The sequence below is a fragment of the Lissotriton vulgaris genome, chromosome 2_1 (genome assembly GCF_964263255.1).
Source record: "Lissotriton vulgaris chromosome 2_1, aLisVul1.2, whole genome shotgun sequence".
NCBI lineage: Eukaryota > Metazoa > Chordata > Amphibia > Caudata > Salamandridae > Lissotriton > Lissotriton vulgaris.
Genome location: NC_141687.1, coordinates 1,482,318,553 through 1,482,340,992, shown reverse-complemented (window position 1 = coordinate 1,482,340,992; position 22,440 = coordinate 1,482,318,553). Strand labels below are relative to the sequence as shown.

The following is a 22,440-nucleotide window of genomic DNA, read 5'->3' as shown; positions in this document are numbered from 1 at the left end:
AGCCTAAGGTAGGAAGGATGGACAGGTACAAAGGACCAATTTGTATGGGTAGAAAACTGTGAAAGGTGTGTGAATTCATAGAGGGCCTGAACATTTTTGACCCACCAGCTGAGATATTGTCACCACATGTGTCATACCTCAGAGTGAGAAGTCGAGCCGGACAACCATGCATTGGCTCTAATGGGTGCCATTAGAAAAGTCAGTATATATTTCAAATTAAATTGACTAACAAAGAACAATGAACAGAGTAGAAGGAAACAAGTATACTACCCTTTTATAAAACATGCTAGTGGTGAAGATCTAAACACGAATGGCCGGTCAGGCACATGAAGGAAGATAGGGGTTCTGAATAGTCTTTTGACTGTAGGTATTGTAAGATACTGAATGGTAAAAGACAGTGTAAATTAAAAGATGTCAGAAAAAGCATGTCAGAAAAGGATTAAGGCTTTCGAACTTGCTCAATGAACACTTTTGTTCCAACAACCTGCATGGATCTCACAGGAATTTCCCTTTTAGCCAAGATGAAATCCACAACTTAAGCAGGAAGGCAGAAGGAAACTAGATGACACTGCTAAATCTCCAAGTGTACAGATGCAATGTTAGGGGATTGGAGTGGAGAACCTGACCATTCTGCAGGTTTGAATTTGACCCCAACACCTCCACACTCCCTGCCTTCATAGGCTTCAGCTCTTATGACATCACCTATTGAGTCAGCGCCATCTTCGACACTGATACAGATTCTTTCCTCAGATCTGGCTCTTACATTGTCTTCTGAGCCTTCAAAGTTGTCTGAAATCCATCTAGTTGCAAAAGAAACAAGCATTTACAATGCAACGGTCTCGCCTTTGCAAAAGTTAGAGCTATTGGCATTGTAATTGACAACATTTTTATTTATGTGTTGATTTTGTAAAATAGATAAATGGCATTGTCATTTACAATGCCAATAGCTTAATCTCTCGCAAATGGGAGACCTGTTGCATTTTCACCCACACAGAACAACACACAGAGCCACATGCACCCTCACATAGACAGAACCACACACACACACACACACACACACACACAGACAGAACCCCCCACACACACAGACAGACCCCCCGCACACACAGACAGAACCCCACACACACACAGACAGAACCCCACACACACACAGACAGAACCCCACACACATTCAATGCAGGTTTCAAGTTGTCACTTTACTACGTCTCTAACCACGACGACATGACCTCACTTTCGAGACAAAAAGGATTTGGAGAACAACTAAATGGGAGGCCGATGGACAAATATAAGCGGTAGAACTGCATTCTTCAAAAAATTAAAATTGGACTATAATAACAAGACTTGAACCTGCTCCTCCAGCTATAAAGTTGGCATCTTTGAGAGACGGAAGGAGGGCGGAGGAGAAGAGACTGCTGTAGTGATAGGATGAGACGAGAGCGGAGGTACGAATGGCTGATGTCAGCAGCAAAGAGTTAAAGAGAGAAGCCGGCTTCAAGATGGAATGGATGCAACAAGCTCTGAAGACTGAAGAGGAGAGAGGTAAGAAGGGCGGAGGAGTAGAGACTGCTGTAGTGACAGCATGAGACGAGAGTGGAGGTATGAGAGGCTGATGACAGCAGCGAGAGGTTAAGGAGAGAAGCCGGCTTCAAGAGGGAATGGAAGCAACAAGCTCTGAAGACTGAAAGGGAGAGAGGGAAGAAGGGCAGAGGAGAAGAGACAGCATGAGCCGAGAGCGGAAGTACGAATGGCTGATGTCAGCAGCGAGGAGTTAAGGAGAGAAGCCGGCTTCAAGAGGGAATGGAAGCAACAAGCTCTGAAGACTGAAGGGGAGAGAGGGGAATAAAGGCGGAGGAGAAAAGACTGCTCCACAGACAAACACTAGACAGAAACTAGACAAACACCAGCAAACAAGCTTTGGCAAAACCAATAGGTCTGGACTTGATGGCTCTTTTTTTTTTTTAACAGATTTACGGAAGAAGATTTTCTGACCAAAGCCTGTCTAAGTGGATAGATTATGAGGGAAATTTTTAGAGAAAACAAATGTCTTAAAGGCCAGACCGAACAAAAAAATAAAAAAACAGTAGACTGGTGATACGGCTAAATCTGCCTGAAAGGCCAGATCTCAAAAAACCATCATAACTAGGCTCTGTTTGAGGAATCACTATTGGCGGGCACCTGGTGTTTAATTCTTTTACAAGTCAGCATCCAGCACTCGGAAGGGGCGAGCATGCTTATGAAGATTAGTCCTCTAGGAAAGCCACAAGTTATTTTCAAGTTTATTTTAATGTAGATAAGAATAGAGCCCTCAGTGAATACTGATATTAAAAGTGAGTTAAAAGTGAATGAATATGGTAGCTTAACATGTGTGGGAGTTATGACGAATATAATGATAGGTGGGTGATTAAACTGATTGATGGACAGGTGGATGCAATGAGGGGTGTAGGGAAAGAGGAAGGTAGGCCGGAAAGAACGACCAAAAGAGAGATGGATGTGCGGATGAATGAATGACTGCATGGATGGATGGATGGATGGATGGACTGACGGACGGACGAATGGATGGATGATGCGTGGGTGGATGGTTGAAGGGATAAATGGTGGCAGTTGGTAAGAGGTAAACAGTGAGGAAAAGAAGTGAGTAGGCAAGGATAGACAGACAGATAGATACTCGTCAAAGCAGAGGCTAAAATAACATTGTATAAAACTTGTCCAAGAAAACAAAAGAACAAATTAACATTTAATAATAAAACGATTTCTTTCCCTCTCCCCGTTTTTGGTTTTATTTAGTGTCATTGCAGCGGGCCCGAATGGGTATAGTATGTAACGGTTAGTAATGGTAAAGTATACAGTGACACAGACGTTTTTGGCCAGGTTTTTGTTAACACCTGCGTGATGCCTTCTAACTCAATTCCATGTCTAGTTATAGGGAGTAGCAACAAGGCTTAACTACTAGTTCACAATTTAAACCACAGGCAAACAAAACTATGCACGTCAGATTACGACTGCAGCATTCTTTAGGACATCAACTCGTGCTGAAGCATTGGGGTCTAAAACAGGTGCGCAGTCTCTTATCAGAAGATGAAATCCGGAGTTTAATAAGCATTTTCTCCAAGCCCACCCTGGAACAGGCAGCTGTTCATCACGTGTGAATACAGCGGTGAGCCTGCTAGTGGAATCTGTTATCTTTATTTGGACTTTACTTGAAACTATCCCCATATGCTTATTTTATTTTAAAAGTGCATGTTGTTATAAGGAATACCATCCATGACCAGTAATTGTTTACGGTAATATGCTCACATTGTGTTTCATAAGTATGCTACGTTTCGACTGAGAGACCTCTTCTGTTCGATAATTGGGTACATTATTAGCTGTTTTTGCATCTATACAATAAGGAGCTAATCAGCCACATCTGACCACGCCCCGCATTTGAAGCATCCTGCTTTGCTGCCTCTTCTTCTTCAGCGCATCTTTGTGTTCATTTTAAGCCCCAAGCTGCCTATTCTTCTTTAGCGTATTTTAAATGCTCCTGGCCTTAGAAGAAATTCATCAATCCTTTGAAGTGCACTAATTAACTGCATCTTCAGCCTAAACACTGCACATCTGCCGGGTGTAAACGCGATATAGATCTTTACGACTATGGTGATGTCTTGCTTAATTTTCAACGCCGAAAGTAAAGTTTGTTCGTCTTCTTCCTTTGTCTAACGTCTGTCTCCACCTTGGCACCCGCTTTAGGTAAAAGGTGTAAATGGATGAAAATCGGCCAAGGCGCTAAATGTCCCCTTCAAATGTTAAGCCACAGAATTGTGCTGTTTACCACCTGCAGCAAACGTTTGCAGTTTATGTCTACTACAAACAACTCCAGCGCATCTAGACGCTAAAGAAAAACTCTCCAGACTGCACATTTAAAGCCCATACTGTTTATACCACACACACTAGCGCGTTTAACCCTACACCCCCACAGCTACCATATTAAAAAATATATATTGCAAATGGGAGATCAATTGCATTTTAAATGCCAATTCTAATTTCCCCACCCATATCGGAGTTACTTATTTAACTAAAAACCCATACATCTGCACTACAAGTCTTATCTGGCAGATGGAAGTACTAGCGCAACGTTGGAATGTGCATTTCTGTTCTATGATATCACATTTTTAACAAGCATATTTTCAATGGGCGAGGCAAATCTCTTGAGTAGATGTACTAACTCTAACAGGTGTAAGGTCGCCATGTAATGTCATGCCTCGCAGGGCAGTTGTGCATGTGTCCAAACCGTGGTTTCATTTATCATGGCGGTGCATTCTGGGAAGTGCAGTTTGAACTTGGCTCGCTTTGGACTCGGGCCTGTAAAGAATGGTTTGAGACGGTGGCCGGACGGGAAGAGATGCCGTGACTTCCACAGAGCTTTGGTCTCAACAATGAATTGTTTTTAAACACTGCTCCAGTACCTGAGGCTGACAGAATCAACTACCATGACGGAATGGCGTGCACCTCATCAGTCTGATAATGAACGATTCCGTGGGACCCGCTGGGATTCATCCATTCGTTCATTATCACCCAGCCCCTCCCGAGCCCTTGCATAGCGGTGAGATGGGAGATGGTGTGGTGGGCGCTTGCACCGGGAGATTAACCGGACAGGCACAGCAAAAGATTGGATAGGCTTCAAAAGGACCCGCCACACTCATTACCCCTGCTACGATGACTCCCTGGGTGGGACAGGCACTCAGGCACCCCAGGTACTCACCGTCGCCGGAGCCCAGCAGGGCAAGGAGGAGGCGGAGGCGGGAGCAGAGCGCGAGCCGAGACATCTTCACTGCGTGAGGCAGGGAGAGAAGTGAGGAGGCTGGGCGCGAGCAGGGGAGGAGGGGTGGGGGAGAGGGACCGAGGGGAGGGCAATAGAGGGAAGGAACGAGACCAGGAGAAGGAGAGAAGGGACAAGGATGGAGGAAGGGAAGAGAAAGGATGAGAGGAAGATAGGGCAAAGGGAAGGGAGCAGCGCGGAAATAACCCGCCCGCCCCAGCTCCATGAAAAAAATGGCGGCTGCAAACATAGCGAGAAAAAAAAAAAAGAAAAAACAACACCCACAATGGCCCACCACCGCAATTACGTTTTAAAAGGGGCAGAGAGGGAAAAAATGTATGGAACGCCCACGAATCGCCTCGGACAATGAAGGACGCCTCTCTCTTCCAATGGCTAGCCTCCATTTATGGAGCTAGCCAATGGAACAGAGAGGCAGGACAAAGCCCCAGACTGTTCTCAAAAGATTTTGCCTGCGCGAACGCTGCTGCGCAGCGGACCGCCAGGCGAAACCTAAAAAGGCAAAGCATTTTTTGAAGACGAGCCCTTGGCAGAACACCTTCCTTAGGCACAAAGAGTTCCCCAAATGGAAGATCTGTTTGGGTCCAGTTCAGAGGCCCTTGCCATGCCTGATAAAAAAAATGACTAGACAGAAAGGGTTGATTCTGATAAACGTCTTGTGGTTTTTTTAAGCAGTATGGCCGCCTGTAACAAGGGTGCCCGCTTTCAATCACTTTAACTCGGTATTATCTGGTGTTTGTTTCAAGTCCCCCAAATAAAATGGATTTAGAAATGATTAACGAATTAAGTTATGTGAATTCCAGGTAGTCTTATGCTAATGGGCTGTGCTCACAACAGCACATGTGTTACATGTCACCTGCACTAAGCCACCTGACGGGCTGTTTTCAAAAGCATATTTTACTAACAACACCATCACCACCAATACCACCACTAATACCACCAACAATACCACCACCACCAATACCACTACCACTAATACTACCACACCTATTCCACCACCGCCAATACCACCACCACCTATACCACCTCCAACACCCGCAATACCACCCCCACCCATACCGCCACCACCAATACCACCATGCAATACCATCACCACCAGCAATACCACCCCCATCAATACCACCACCACCAATATCACAATCACCAATCCAATACCACCATCACCACCAATACCACCACTAATACCACCACCACTAATACTACCACACCAATTCCACCGCCACCAATACTACCGCCACCTATACCACCACCACCTATACCACCACCAACACCCACAATACCACCCCCACCCATACCGCCACCACCAATACCACCATGCAATACCACCACCACCAGCAATACCACTCCCATCAATACCACCACCACCAATCCAAAGCCACTAATTACACTGCCAATACCACCAATAACACCACTACCAATGCCACCACCACCACAAGTTATACCACCACCACAAGTTATACCACCACCAATACCACCACTACCACCACCACCACCTCAATGCCTCTCGCTCACTAGTAATAGCAGGGGCACTGTACGAGGCTGGAGCTGCAGCCAAGACCATCCCTCCCTCCCTCCCTCCCTCCCTCCCTCCATGCCTACCAGAGAGCACAGGCCACCCTGCACCAGAGGTGAATCCAGGGCCCCACTGCAGCTGGAGTGTTTTTTTTGTTAGGCCAAAGATAGCAATGACGTTACGCAATGCCACGCTGCTCACTCAAATCAGAGAGATGGCAGGAAATAGCCTGCCCCTCCCACTCTTACTCCTGAGCCGCGACAGTGTAATCACTGAGCGAAAGGTGTTGGAGAAATCTGTTAGTGTTTATGGCTCGTATCATATGCAACTCTCACTTCACACTATATGTCTGTGTGATTTACAACACTTACATATATTCTTCACTACACTATTTATCACTACTTTGAAGACATCGCAGGCTGGTCTCCTACTCTGATATTTACAATCTAACAAGCGGCCGAGAAGGCCCTTTATTGCAATGCAATAGGTCTCGCATTTGGAGAGTTTAAGCTATTAGTATTGTAAATGACAATGCCTTTTATTTATGTTTTAAAACCCAAGACATAAATAAAAGCCATTGTTATTTACAATGCCAATAGCTCAAACTTGTATGAATGCGAGACCTATTGCATTGCAAATGCTTGTTATTCCATCCAGGCTGCATGAAAGAAACCTTTTTCAGACCTAGCAGTCCAAAATAACCAGATTGCATAGACCAGCCCCAGGTGACCCACAGTTTCTTTCACATAAAAGTTTAGTGGTCCCCACTTCCTCCTCACAAAATGAACCCAAATGCCTTTCCCACAGTCTCCCAGATAGAGTCCCAGACATTGGTCAAAGATCACCTTCAACACACATTGATTCTTCTCTAGGGCTTGGGCTTTTCTATCAACACACGGATATCTCTCCTCACTCCAAAGCTGAAGATACCTTTCATAGGAGCAGTGCCTGGCACAAACCCACATCAGTGCTTTTGTTTCTCCTCAGTAGATTGTAGCTTAACAGAAGATGTTTGCAGTGCTTAAGACTACTAGGCCTCACAGTCTTGTGTATCCAGTTGGTGTCATGCCAGATGGTAGATGAAGGCCGTCTAATGGGGCCTAAGTAAACCATTGCTCTTACATCAAAGGGAGTCTCTTGGCTTGGGTGCTGCTCTTTAAGTTAACTTATCCAAATCTCCATTGGTAGATGGAACCCTCCAGCCTCCTAATGGATCAATTCATCAGGTATCCTCATTCCTGGGCACCATGGTCATGTATACCTCCTCACTGGACTTCATTGCCCCTCTGGGTGACATGATGGTCCGAGGCCTTCTGTTTGCATCAAAGCAATATCTGCATGTAAATATGCTGGAAGTCTGGGTTGTCCACCTTTCTATGATGGCATTCCAACTTTCCAACTCCCGGACCATCAGTCAGAAACTGTCATATAACACCACCTCCTTTCTTTGTATCAACAGACAGGGTGTTGTGGGACCATATCCTCTTAGGTGCTGCGCCTATTCCAACGGCCGATGGCACCACTACCTCAGGAGTGCTGCCGTCGGCCGTTGGACGTTCGAACCTCACCTGCGCAATGGAACGTTCAGCACTGGAGCTGGACGTTCCATAGCTGCTAAGAGGATATTCCCCATGTCAGGATGTGATTCAACTGTGGCAGTAGGCGCAATACATTTTCCAAGTAGCAGTTCCCCTTGTATAGGTGGATATAGAACAGCTGAACCTCATTGCCCTCGATTTTGCAAGGAGAATCTGGTATGCCGATCTGGTTACATTCAGCATACTGCACCCGTTCATCTCCTGTGCATGGTGTACCTGCCCTTGCAGTATAATCTGACTTATCCTCTGGGAGTGACTAAGAGGGTACATGAGCCGTCCTGAACAAATCAAGCATTGCTAGCCAGAAGGCCTCGGACCAGGAAATACAACTTAATCTTTATCAGTGTTTCAATATTTTTACAGACAAAGAGGAAGATCCCACCATTACAAAATGGCACTGGCAATCTGAGTAGTCTCAGTAGTGGGACAGTTTCCTCGAGGAAGAAGAGGATTTCTTCTTTCTTCGAAATTTAAAAAAAAAATGTGTGGGAGAGCTTTTGGGAGATCATTCGTTCTCAGTAGATTTACTTGAAGATGAAGGGAAACCGTTTGGCATTTCCCTGGGCCTTGGCCAAAAATAGTTTGGCCTCCCGATCCTCCATGGCTTTTGGGTGAGGAGGAGTCAGAGACTACAGCTTCATATTTCAAGCCCAGACACCAGGTGTCCTGTGGCTGCGACAAGGACATTTTCTTGCTGCAGCTGTGACAGAGAACAGCCTGTGAACCTTTATGCGCACACAAATGACCTTATCATTGTAGAAATGTAGAAGAAGGTCTTCAGAGAAGCACTGAGAGAGCTACAGACCCACGTTGGTGATGTACAGGAAAAACGTGAACTGATGCCATCATGCGAGGGACAATCTAATATGCTCTGATGTTGTCACATCTAGATGGAGGTATCACAGCTGAAGCTGCCTGTTGCCACCGAGAAGATCTGGAGAGATTTTAATGGGGAAAGAGTTTTGCTAGAAAACTCTGAATCCTGCAAAAGTCATAGCCCTCATAAATGGGAACTCCAGGCAAGTACCTTCTGCTGCAGTTACAATCTGTAGGGATTCACATTTATGAACAAGGAGTCTTATTCCAAAGGCTCTACAACATGCTTGGTTCCTCCTGTTCAGACTCCTCCTCTTTCTTCTCTTTACTTTATTAACAAACAATTGCGGAATGAATGTTTCCATTTGCCTCTCCTGGGTGTATGTCTGGATTAAAACATTATCGAGGAAGTGAGCGACCCGGAATACCCTTGAGGGCTTGGGTAGTAAAGGTAGAAGGGTAAGGTGCCTTCAAGGGACTTTATTTAGTTTATATTTATTTGTTTGAATTATTTTAGAAAGGACTAATCAATCGTCCCTGAAGTGAACTAATCAACAATCTATTATATTTATCAAAAACCAACATATAACATATAAACAAAGACACAAGGTGTTTACGAAAAGAATTATAAAAAAAATATTTTCGTATACACCTTGTGTCTTTGTTTATATGTTATATGTTGGTTTTTGATAAATATAATAGATTGTTGATTAGTTCACTTCAGGGACGATTGATTAGTCCTTTCTAAAATAATTCAAACAAATAAATATAAACTAAATAAAGTCCCTTGAAGGCACCTTACCCCTTCTACCTGGATTAAAACATGACTCGGGGTATTTGCCGTTGTGTAAAGGGGCTTACATTTTGCATGTTTCTCATTATGTGGTAAAAACACACATTCACAATTACAACAAACATTGGTAAAGTCTATGGCTATGGCCTTGGCAAGCACGCAATTGTTTTAATTATTCATGTATTTTTACATGCATATTAAAAACTGGCAAAAATATAAAAAAGTATAAAAATAGGGAGTAGCCTTGCAATTCAGGCACACAAATGTTGGCACTGAATGCACTCCTTTTCAAGTGGCTGTGCACATGTGATCAGGAAAAAATGTAGTCCTTCACAAAGCAACACAAATATAAATGGATGAAGTGGACTGAAACACTGCTCCATGCTGTATGCAGAAGGAAAATGGGAATGTCACCTGGAAAGAACGCTGGATGAAGAAGCTGCCCGAGAGCCACTGGATGCAAGTATTTTTTTTTTATTATGAACTTTTTTTTAAACCATGTGTTTGAAGAGAATTTCAGACCTAAAAATGTACTGAGTACAATGGTCCCCCTCCCGTGTTCACAGCACACCACTATAAAGTAAAACAATGTTATAAACGTATAATCTGCAATGTAACAACTAAGAAGGGTTGCGGTGAAATGTTTCCTAAACTCATTCCTTTATAAAGCAGTCAGACAAATCAGCCTCGACTGAGATTCATGTCTTGCTGAAATCATTGTTATATCAGTCAACAAGGCAAGCCTTAAAGGTTCCAGGCACAAACATGAAAACAAATATGTTTACCTTTAACCGATTCTGTTTGATTCCTTCTACAATCTGCTCCATTTGTCGCAAAAACTGCTCACGTGTACCAGAAGAAGCCATAGCTCTGTAATGTAAACAGATGACTTGAAAATGCAGTCTTAAAGATATGTTTCCATGTTGCAACTATTATTTATTTCATTTTGTAGAACATTAAAACAGAAGCTTGTACCTGTACACATGAACTATTTAGTTACCTTTAGATAGAGTCTTTCAGGTGGCTACTCCAGCTAACCACAGATTTATCACCTTGTGAATACCCGCGCATTGCAGGTAGGGGGCATCATGTGGCTCCATGTCAGCCTTTCCCGGACCCGGAAGTAATAATGTTAGAGCCACTAATACATGCCACTCGTCAGTTGCTTTCTTGACCCTGTCCGCGCCGTCGGACGCAGAGCTTATTAACTTATCAAATGTGACAGAGTGCAGATATCAACAGTGTAATAGAAGATAGAAAACTCTATTCCACAGAATGAGGCGGGAGAGTGGTGAGGAATCTGTAGTTGTATACAGTATTCACCAGAAACAGTATCATAGAAGATAAGTATCTTGTTCTTCTGATGGATATTTCTAACCACAGATTCCTCACCTTGTGAATCGATAACAAAGCAGTACCCCCCAAGGTGGTGGGTCTGCGGAACAGCTCAAAGCAGAAAATCCTGTGGCTGCACTACTTGTTACGAAAGAGGTACTGATGAAAGCCTCGCTTACTAAACATGGTATGACTGAAATGGGACACCTATTTCCGAATTTTTTTTTCATAATGGCGCAACAGTTTTGGGTTAGATAGAACAAGTTTTTATATGACAGATCATGGCACACTTTGAGGAACTATAATTTCGAGCTCCTGCAAGAACCCATAGAAATCATACCCCTTACCAAACTGCTTTCGGTGCCATACAGCAGAGGTTGAATTTTACAAATGTATAGCCTAACACTGAATAAACTCCCAATAGACCGCATTACAGTTATGGACTTATGGGCGAAAGATTTGGGCGACTTACTAAGTATTCGAAAGTGGGCATAGTACAGTGCACAGTTGGAGATAATCTCAATGAATTACAAACTTTAACAGATACATCTTAAATTTGTACATAGATTATAATAAATCCGTGCTAAAGTACACAGAATTGAAAACACTAGGTCACGAGTGTACTCACTGATTTCAACCTCAGGCGGATTTTTAACATTTGTCATGGGGATGGCACTACTTGGCGTCCTATTAGAGAGAGGTTCTAATGGAGATATAATGTATTGTTGATTATGAGATCCAAGTGCACCCGAAATAGGAGTCATGGGCTATTGTGAAAAACGATTTAAACCGACATTACATCTTATAGTGCTATTACTGTCGCTGGCCAAGAATGAAATATATCTATGGTGGATGTAGGAGTCCTTTTCTATGCAAGACGGCTGAATTAGAAGTGCTGCTCCTTGGAACATTAACCCTGATCTATTAAAAAAAAACATGCAGCCAAGTCTACATCCAAAGATATATGGGCCCATTAAGGAACTTTTTTTTAGCTCAAACACAAAATGAAGAATTGAGTGCCTATGACACCATTTCTCCTGATCTGACATGAGGTTTCTGATAGGCTGTTGTAGCGATCTGTGTCCAACAGAATTGCCGCATATATATTTATGCAGGATTGTTTTTATAGTTAACCAAATAGGATTGACACATTTGAAGATTTATGACCAATACAGATGCAACGTGACAATGATTTCTAATGATTTTTGTGTGTGCAGTGATTGAGTTGATGTTGTGCATTGTAAATGTAAATGTAAATGTACATGTATTTATATAGCGCAAATCGCCCACATCGCAGGCATCTATGCGCTTGCTTAGGGAACCCTTCCTGGTATTCCCCTGTGAGATAACCCCAGCAGGGTATCCACAAGGTGAAAGCCAGGCATCCCACCGCGAGGGGCCGTAGTGGAGATTAAGCAAGCTATTGCCCAGAGTCGCAGAGTGTGAACCCGTGAGTCGAGTAGGCACCGGAGTGAGAATTATCGAGTCCATGGAATTATTGAGCCCAACCCCCGTCGGGGCGGGGAATTGAACCCTGGTCCAGGGCCGATCTCAGCTTCCGGGTCTGCCGCCTCTAACCCCTGAGCCACACTTCTCCACTGTACATTGTACAATGTTTTGTTTACAAAATATTAATACAAACAAAAAATCCTGCAGGATTGAACAGGCAAAGTACCTACTGGACCAGGATATTAACGCTATGGTGCATTGTGCCTGGAGAGATTCCCACGTCGTGTCTGTGTCATATGTCCAAAACAGACACTCTGCAGCTATTGCAGTGGTGACAACCTTGGCTATAGTTAAATGAGCCGTAAGGCCCTCTGGTGGCTACTTCTTGGCCAATGCGTAGCAGGTGTTTATACAGAGTACCATCCATCTTGATATGGTCTATATCTGCACTGCCTTACACTTCTTCACCCTGCTGAACCCCGCAAAAAGCTGATGATCTACTCGAAGGTCTTTGGTACAATCAATGTAAAAGTTCAAAGCTCTATTAGATCCAAGCGGTGGAGTATCATCTTCTCTTTTGGGGAGTGTGGGGGTACTAAAGAAGGACTGGAGGGTGATGATCTGCCCAACAAGGAAAGGACATCGCAACTGTCTGTAAAAATTGTGCCCTAGTCCGCAAAACCAATGTGTCTTGAAAAAAGGTGGTGTACTTTGGTTGAACAGACAGAGCTTGTAGCTCACTCAGGTGACAAGCTGAGGTTATCAATATGAGGATTGCTCAAATGGCATACACATCCAAAAAGTGTGGTCAATTTAAGGCAATTTTAAAAAGGCAAAAATGGTGGACAAGCTACTGTTACATTCAAAGCTTTGGCTTTCTAGGTTACAAAAGATGTAGGTTTATTAGGTTTAGATTAGGTTACAGGTAAATCATGTAAAGCCTCACAAGGAGCAGCATCCTGCTGCTCAGCCCTTCTCAATCCAACTGTCCACTCATCCAAGCACAAACACGCTCAACATTCCAACCATCCAATGACCTCACTTACTCGCTCGCTAAGCACCAGGGAACTTCAAGACTGTGGGGAGAATGAATAAGATAGCATGAAGCCACACCACATCCCTCCCCCCAATGAAACAACATGAAATTCAGCAGGACAAAGGAGGGCAAAACACAACATAAAACTATAAATGCCACTCCACTGAAACAAACAGGAAAGGTCAAACAACACTCTCTGCAATACCTTCAATGCTCCAATGGGATGTAAGAGGAAAAATACACAGGAAATCAATACGCCCCACAAATTCACAATGCAAGTGTGCAGATAATACAAAAACTGAACACAACTACGTGTTCCCCTCATAACACATACACTCTAACAGACCACTCCTTACCCTCAATAACACACTTATGAAACAGGACCAGGGTTTATTCCACATTATGCTGCATTGGTTTGTAACCATGTACCCCCATCACCAACCACTTGAACAGGACCAGTGTTTCACCTACCCTCTACTGCATAGGGGTGTAACATTGTACTCCCTTAACACTGGGCTAAAAACTGCCATATCATCCTAACCCCATAGGAAGGAAGGTAACTACCCACCAGGCTTAACACATTGCCCCTACATTCTAAACCACATAGGAAGGATGGTCAAAATCACACTTCACAGCAATGCCACTCAACGAACAAGTTACTCACCTTCGGTAACGATATATCTGGTAGAAACAGTAGTTAGTATTAGATTCCTTACCTTAGAATATCCCCAGTCATGAGACTGGATCCGGAAACTTTTGCGTAGCAGTACCCCTGCGCGTCGGTAGGCGTCGTCTGCGGCTCGGCGTCCGTCGTCGGCGCCGGGATGACGTCACCAGAGTACTTAGACGCCGCCCTCGTACGCTGACGTCAGTTCTTATACACAGCTTTTCCGCGCCAGAAACGCAGAGCCAATCAATCAATCAATCAATCAGTGACACTTATAGAGCGCGCTACATACCCGTAGGGTCTCAAGGCGCTGGGGGGGGGGGGGGGGGGGGGGGTGCCGCTACTGCTCGAACAGCCAGGTCTTCAGCTTCTTCCTGAAGGAGAGGTGGTCTTGGGTCAGGCGCAGGTCGGTCGGGAGGGGGTTCCAGGTCTTGGCGGCCAGGTGGGAGAAGGACCTTCCTCCTGTAGTCGTTCTTCGGATGCGGGGGACGGCGGCGAGGGCGTGGTTGGCTGATCGGAGGTGGCGTTTGGGAGCGTAGAAGTTGATCCGGCTGTTGAGGTAGCTCGGGCCTTGGTCGTGTAGGGCTTTGTGTGCGTGGGTGAGGAGGCGGAAGGTGATTCTTTTGTTGACGGGGAGCCAGTGAAGGTCTCTCAGATGTCCGGTGATGTGGCTGGTACGTGGGATGTCGAGGATGAGTCTGGCTGAGGCGTTCTGGATCCGCTGGAGTCTCTTCTGGAGCTTGGCGGTGGTACCGGCGTAGAGGGCGTTGCCGTAGTCCAGTCGGCTGGTGACGAGGGCCTGGGTGACGGTCTTCCTGGTCTCGGTGGGGATCCACCGGAAGATCTTCCGTAGCATGCGTAGGATGTTGAAGCACGCCGAGGAGACGTTGTTGACTTGCCTGGTCATGGAGAGGGAGGAGTCCAGGATAAAGCCCAGGTTGCGTGCATGGTCTGTCGGTTTGGGTGCGGTGCCCAGGGCGGGAGGCCACCAGGAGTCGTCCCAGGCGGAGGGGGAAGAGCCCAGGATGAGGACCTCCGTCTTGTCAGAGTTCAGTTTCAGGTGGCTGGTCGTCATCCACTCGGCTACCTCTTTCATCCCTTCGTGCAGGTTGGCTCTGGCGGAGGCGGGGTCGTTGGTCAGGGAGAGGATCAGCTGGGTGTCGTCGGCGTAGGAGATTATGCTGAGGTTGTGTTTGCGTACGATGGCCGCGAGGGGGCTCATGTAGACGTTGAAGAGGGTGGGGCTCAGAGATGATCCTTGAGGGACGCCGCAGATGACTTCGGAGGCCTCTGACTTGTACGGTGGTAGGCGGACTCTCTGTGTTCTTCCGTCGAGGAAGGAGATGATCCATTCCAGCGCCTTGTCCTGGATTCCGATGTTGCTGAGGCGCTGTACTAGGGTGCGGTGGCAGACCGTGTCGAATGCCGCGGAGAGGTCTAGGAGGATGAGGGCCGCTGTTTCTCCATTGTCCATCAGGGCTCGGATGTCATCGGTGGCGGCGATGAGGGCGGTCTTGGTGCTGTGATTGGCTCGGAAGCCGGACTGTGAGGGGTCGAGGGATCCGTTCGTCTCGAGGAAGGCGGCCATCTGCTTGTTGACGGTCTTCTCGATGACTTTGGCAGGAAACGGGAGGAACGAGATGGGGCGGTAGTTCTTGAGTTCGGTGGGGTCCGCTGTTGGTTTCTTGAGTAGGGCGCTGAGTTCGGCGTGTTTCCAGCTCTCAGGGAAGGTGGCGGTGTCGAATGATGTGTTGATGATGTCTCGCAGGTGGGGTGCGATGACAGCGTCGGCCTTGTTGAAGACGTGGTGAGGGCAGGGGTGGGTCGGTCGGTGATCCGGAGTGGATGGAGTTCATCGTGCGGATGGTGTCTTCGGTGCTGATCGGGGTCCAGGCATGGAGGGTGGTGGTGGGGGGTGGCTGTTCGGTCATGGTGTGCGTTGGTTGGTTGTTGAAGCTGTTGTGTATGTCCGCGATCTTGTTGTGGAAGTATGAAGCGAGGGAGTTGCAGAGGTCTTGCGATGGGGTGATGTCGTTGTTTCCTGCGCGGGGGTTGGAAAGCTCTTTCACGATGTTGAAGAGTTCCTTGCAGTTGTGTGCGTTGTTGTCCAACCGTTCCTTGAATGCTGTTTTCTTGGCGGCGCGGATCAGCTGGTGGTGCTTCCGGGTGGCGAGCTTGAAGGAGGTCCTGTTGTCCGGTGTAGGTTCCCTTCTCCAGACTTTCTCGAGGGCTCGGCAGTTCTTCTTGGAGCTCTTGAGTTCGTCGGTGAACCACGGGGCTTTCTTGCTTCCGGGTCTGCTGGGCGGGGTCCTCAGCGGGGCGAGCTCGTCCGCGCAGATGCTGATCCACTTCGTGAGGTTGTCGGCGGCCTGGCTGGGGTTCGCTGAGCTGGCAGGAGGGTGCTGGCTCAGGGAGGTGGCGAGCTGGTCTGCTGTTATCTTGTTCCAGCTTCTGCGGGCAGCCTGTTGCTGGTGGTGGTGAGTCGTCGTTCTTTTGAAGGTGAAGTGGACGCAGCTGTGGTCCGTCCATTGAAGCTCTGTGGCGTGGCTGAAGTCGATGTCTGTGCTGGAAGAGAAGACTGCGTCGAGTGTGTGTCCGGCAAGGTGGGTGGGGGTGGACACCAGTTGCTTGAGTCCCAGGTTGGCGAGGTTGTCCAGCAGGGTGGTGGTGTTGCGGTCGTTGTTTTTCTCCAGGTGGAAGTTGAGGTCCCCCAGGAGGATGTAGTCAGCGGAGGGGAGGGCATGCGGGCTGACGAAGTCGGCGATGTCCTCGCTGAATTGTGTGCGTGGTCCAGGGGGTCGGTAGATCAGGGTGCCTCTGAGGGTGGTGTTCGGGTTGGTGTGGATCTGGAAATGCAGGTGTTCGGCGGTGGTCAGGGTGTTGTCGGTGCTGGTCGTGAGACGGATGGTGTTCTTGTGAATGATGGCGATGCCTCCTCCCATCTGGTTGGCGTTGCGGTCCCTCCGGACGATCTTGTAGCCCTCTGGGATAGCGATGGCGATGTCGGGAGCTGATGAGGCGTTCATCCAGGTCTCCGTGAGGAAGGCAACGTCGGGGGCTGTGGCGTCTAGGAGGTTCCAGAGTTCGATGGCGTGTCTGTGGACGGAGCGGGTGTTGAGCAGGATGCACTTGAGGTGGGTGCTGCTGGTGTTCGACTTGGCGGGTGCTGGTGTGAGGCAGGTCCGGATGCAGGTGAATTTGCAGGCGTGGCAGCTGAAAGGTCCGTGGGTGCGTCGTGGTGTGGCTTGATGGCATTCTGGGAGTCGGCCGGAGTTGAGAGCGATGAGGGTGGCGGCGGAGTACGTCAGGCGGGTCGGTCGGGGTCTTCGGGGGCCAGGGGTCCTGGCGCTGGTCGCGATCCGGTCGCGGACGGGCGCAGACGGGCTTACCTTTGGCGCGCCTTCGGCGCACAAACGGCGCGCCCGCTGCACGTGACCGCTGCACGTTCGCACGGTCGCCATATAAAGGCGAAGTGCGCGGGTGGGCGGAGCAGCTGGGAGGCGGGAGCGGGGAGGGAACAGAAGGAAAAAAGGGGCGGGGTCTGCGGTGGTGGCGGGAAGCGGGGAGCGGGGAGGGAAGACGGAGGGCGGCGAGGTAGGCGGGCAAACAGAAAGGACACAAGCTTAGAAGTGAACAGGCACTAATGGAAGCAAAAAAACGCTAACACGGGCAAGAAATACAGTAGAATGCAAAACAGTGTAACAAGCACAAATGCCAGACAAAACAAAGTAAAAACACGACAACAGAGTCAGCTGGCGGCGATGCAGGCAGCGCGGCAGGGACAAGGCTAAGGGGCACACGCAGCAGCTGGTGGCCGTGCGGCGCGGGGGTGTCCCACAAGTGGGTCACACTTACCTGTGTAGCACGGTCGCCCTATAAAGGCCAAGTGCGCGGGTGGGCGAAGCAGCTGGGAGGCGGGAGCGGGGAGGGAACAGAAGGAAAAAAGGGGCGGGGTCTGCGGTGGTGGCGGGAAGCGGGGAGGGAAGACGGAGGGCGGCGAGGTAGGCGGGCAAACAGGAAGGACACAAGCTTAGAAGTGAACAGGCACTAATGGAAGCAAAAAAACGCTAACACGGGCAAGAAATACAGTAGAATGCAAAACAGTGTAACAAGCACAAATGCCAGACAAAACAAAGTAAAAACACGACAACAGAGTCAGCCGGCGGCGAGGCAGGCAGCGCGGCAGGGACAAGGCTAAGGGGCACACGCAGCAGCTGGTGGCCGTGCGGCGCGGGGGTGTCCCACAAGCCATGATAAAAACCAACACTGGTGCCATGAAACTAGGGCCCTGAAAGGGGGTGACCTTAACCCTAGATATCGGTTCGCAGAACGGGGAGGATGGGTGGGGCGGTAAGGAATCTAATACTAACTACTGTTTCTTCCAGATATATCGTTACCGAAGGGAAGTAACTTGTTCATCTGAAAGAAACAGGTTAGTATTAGATTCCTTATCTTAGAATAGATACCCCAGCAATACCAACCCGGTGCGAACCAATAATCACATCAGAAAGTCCTGGAGGACGGAACGGCCAAAGAAGCCATCCCTCCGGACTTGACTGTCCAGGCAGTAGTGTCTTGTAAACGTGTGCAGCGAGGCAGGCCCACGTAGCTGCCTGACAAATGTCCTGCAAGGGAACTCCCTGACCCAGGGCAGTAGTAGCCGCCGTGGCCCAAATGGAATGGGCCCTCAACCCAACAGGAGGTTCTTCTTAGCCAAGGAGTAGCATGCCTTGATACACAAACCGACCCACCAAGAGATGGTCTTCTTGTGTACCGCCCGTCCTTTCTTAGCGCCCACGTAACCAACAAAGAGTTGGTCATCCACCATGAACTGGCGAGTGCGATCCAGATAAAACGAGAGCGCACGTTTTGGGTCCAGACGGTGGAGCCGCTCTTCCTCCTTTGAGGGATGCGGAGGCGGAAAGAAGGTGGGCAAGGTGATGGACTGCCCGATGTGGAAGGCTGTGACAACCTTGGGCAGGAAAGAGGGTCTTGTCCGCAACACAACCTTGTCCACATGGACAGAAAGGAAAGGAGGATTGGAAGAAAGAGCCGGGAGCTCACTTACTCTCCTGGCAGAGGTGATGGCAACCAGGAAAGCAGTCTTCAGAGTAAGAAGGCGAAGAGGACAGTTATGAAGTGCTCAAAGGGAGCGCACATCAGATAGGTAAGAACAAGGTTCAAGTCCCACTGAGGCATCACGAATGGAACATGGGGAAACATTTGTGATGCCCTTCAAAAACCTATTTACAATTGGGGACTTGAACAAAGATGGCTGATCAGGTAGCCTCAAAAAGGCTGAAAGGGCAGAAAGGTAACCCTTGAGAGTGCCCAGAGCAGAGCCCTGCTGGGCAAGAGAAAGAAGGAAGAGGAGAACCTCAGAAAGAGGGGCAGAGAGAGGATCCACAGCCTTTGCTGTGCACCATGCCACAAATCCGTTCCACCTGCAGGCGTATACCGACTTCGTGGAGGGACGCCTGGCTGCCAGAATCACAGTACAGACTTCAGGAGGCAAGTCAAATGGCCTCAACTGTCGCCGCTCAATCTCCAAGCATGTCGGTGGAGACTGGACAGGTTCGGGTGGAGGACCGTCCCCTGCTGCTGCGACAGAAGGTCCTCCTGAAGAGGCAGACAAACCGGGGGACCGACAGACATACCGAGTAGCTCGGGATACCAGTACCTACGTGCCTAGTCTGGAGCCACAAGGATAACTTGGGCTCGGTCGCGCTCGATCTTCTTCAGCACTCTGAGCAGAAGTGGTATAGGCGGAAAGGCGTACAACAGACCGCAACTTCACTCGCGACGCAAAGCGTCTCCGAGCGAGTGCCGCCTTGAAAATCCCAACGCGCAGAACTGATGACATTGCGGGTTCTCTTCTGTGGCGAATAGATCTAACCAAGGCTCTCCCCACTGCAGAAAGAGGCCATGCACCACGTCCGAGTTCAGATGCCATTCGTGCTCCATCATGCACCTTCGGCTGAGTTCGCCCGCCCTGGCGTTCAGAGAACCTGCCAGGTGTTGAACCTCCAGGGTCACGCCCTGATGTTCCAGCCATTGCCAGACGCGCAGAGCCTCCTGGCAGAGGGTCCACAACCCCATCCCGCCCTGTTTGTTGGAGTACCTCATGGCGGTGGTGTTGTCCGTGAACACCGGCACTACACTCCCCCAGACAGAGGGGAGGAATGCCTTCAGTGCTAGACGAATCGCCCTCAGCTCCAGAAGGTTGATATGGAGCCGGGACTCCGCCGGAGACCAGAGGCCTCTGATCTCCGCCTCTCCCATGTGGCCTTCCCAACCTAGGAGGTACGCGTCCGTCACAACTACGTGCTCCGGTTGGGGTAAGGAGAGGGACCTGCCGCTGACCCAATCGCGGTCCGTGAGCCACCACTGCAGCTGCCTCGCAGTGCCCTCCGAGATCAGGACATGGCCGGACAGGTTGCCCTGATGCTGGGCCCACTGAAACTTCAGGTCCCACTGCAGAGCCCGCATCCTCCACCGGGCGTGATGCACCAGAAGGATGCAGTAGGCCATCAGCCCCAGAAGCCGCAGCTTCAACCTGACTGAGACCTGGGATAATGGCTGAAAGATTGGAATCAGAGCCTGAATATCCCGAACCCGCTGTTCGGGAGGATAAACCCGAAACTGCGCCGAGTCGAGAACCGCTCCGATGAAGAGGAGCTTCTGAGAGGGGCACAGGTGTGACTTCGGCACATTGATGGAAAACCCCAGCTGTTGCAGGAGGTCTGCCGTTGTCTGGAGGTGGCTGACGACTGTCTGGGGTGAGCCCGCCTTCAACAACCAGTCGTCGAGGTAGGGGAAGACTGAAACCCCTTACCTGCGCAGATGAGCTGCGACCACCGCCATCACCTTCGTGAACACCCGTGGGGCGCTGGTAAGGCCTAAGGGGAGCACGGTAAACTGAAAGTGCCCGTGGCCTACCGTGAACCACAGGTAGCGTCGGTGGGCCGGCAGGATGGGAATGTGGAATAAAGCGTCCTGCAAGTCCAACGCTACCATCCAGTCTTCTGGGTCCAGGGCAGCTAAGACCTGAGCCAGTGTCAGCATCTTGAACTTCTCCTTCCGGAGGAAGCTGTTGCCGTTCCGTAGGTCCAAGATACAGCATAGGCCCCCTTTGCCCTTCTTGGGTACCAGAAAGTAGTGGGAGTAACAACCACATCCTACTTCCGGCCCAGGAATGCGCTTAATGGCCCCCTTGGCCAAGAGGGCCGTAACTTCCTCTTGCAGAAGTTGCAAGTGGTCCTCCGACACGCGGTGGTATTGCGGTGGCATGGCTGGAGGGGTCGCCTCGAAGGGGAGGGAGTAGCCCCTTCGGACGATTTGTAACACCCACCTGTCCGAAGTGACAGCGCGCCAGTGGAAGTGGTGATGGCGAACCCTGCCCCCCACTGGCGTCACATGGGCTTGAAAGCATGGACTAGGAGGCTTTAGAGGCGGATGCTGCGGGGGAAGGTGTGGACTGGCCTCGCCGTTGTCCCCGACCGCCGCCACGGCGGTTTCCACGGCCGCCACCGCGTTGGATGTTAGTCTGCGGTGCGTGGCTGGCAGCACGTGTGGGAGCGCCCCTTCCTTGGCCACGAAAGGAGCGAAAGGCACCCGTTTGCTGGCGCGGGCCGAAAGGCCCAAGGACTTGGCAGTAGCCCTGGAGTCCTTAAAGCGCTCAAGCGCATGGTCTGCCTTGTCGCCAAAAAGGCGACGGCCATCGAACGGCATGTCCATAAGAGTGTCCTGGACATCGGCCGAAAAATTGGCGGACCTCAACCAGGCGTGGCGACGAATCGCCACCGTCGTTGCCATCGCTCTGCCCAGTGAGTCGGTGGTATCCAGCCCACACCGGATAGAAAACCGTGCTGCATCTCGACCCTCCGCAAGGGCTTGGGTGAGTTTAGTCCTGACCTCCGCCGGGCATTCTGGCAGCACGGCCGCAACCGCGTCCCACAGAGAGTGGGTGTAGCGGCCCAAGAGGCACGCGGTGTTGACTGACCGCAGTCCCAAACTCAGGGAGGAGAATACTTTCTTACCGTATTGCTCGTACCTCTTGGATTCCCGATCGGGCAGGGCCGTCGGGAATGCGGTCTGGGAGTTGGAGGCCTGGATGACCAGGCTCTCGGGGTGGGATGGGTGGACAGGAAGCAAGGGTCGCCCGGAGCCAGGCGGAGGCGTCTGGCCACGTTCCTATCTACAGGCTGACCTGTAGCGGGCTTGGACCAAGTGCCCAAAAGAACGTCTGAAAAGGCCTCATTAAACGGCAGCAGAGGCTCAGCCGAGCTTGACTGCGGTCTAAGGACCTCAGTGAGGAGGTGAGTCCTCACGGCCGCGATGGGGAGCTCCAGGCCCAAGGCCTTGGCTGCCCGCATCAGCACCACAATGTAGGCAGCCCCTTCCTCCGAAGCCACAGT

General features: G+C 49.4%; 1 protein-coding gene across 1 annotated transcript in view; it reads right to left on the bottom strand.

Moving 5' to 3' along the window:
* Nucleotides 1-22,440, bottom strand: part of CCDC93 (CCC complex scaffolding subunit CCDC93) — a 994,005-nt gene that overhangs the window by 21,666 nt on the left and 949,899 nt on the right. Inside the window, exon 21 of the mRNA XM_086957357.1 lies at nt 10,322-10,406. Coding sequence (XP_086813483.1) covers nt 10,322-10,406 — 85 coding nt within the window. The remainder of the gene's footprint in view (nt 1-10,321; nt 10,407-22,440) is intronic.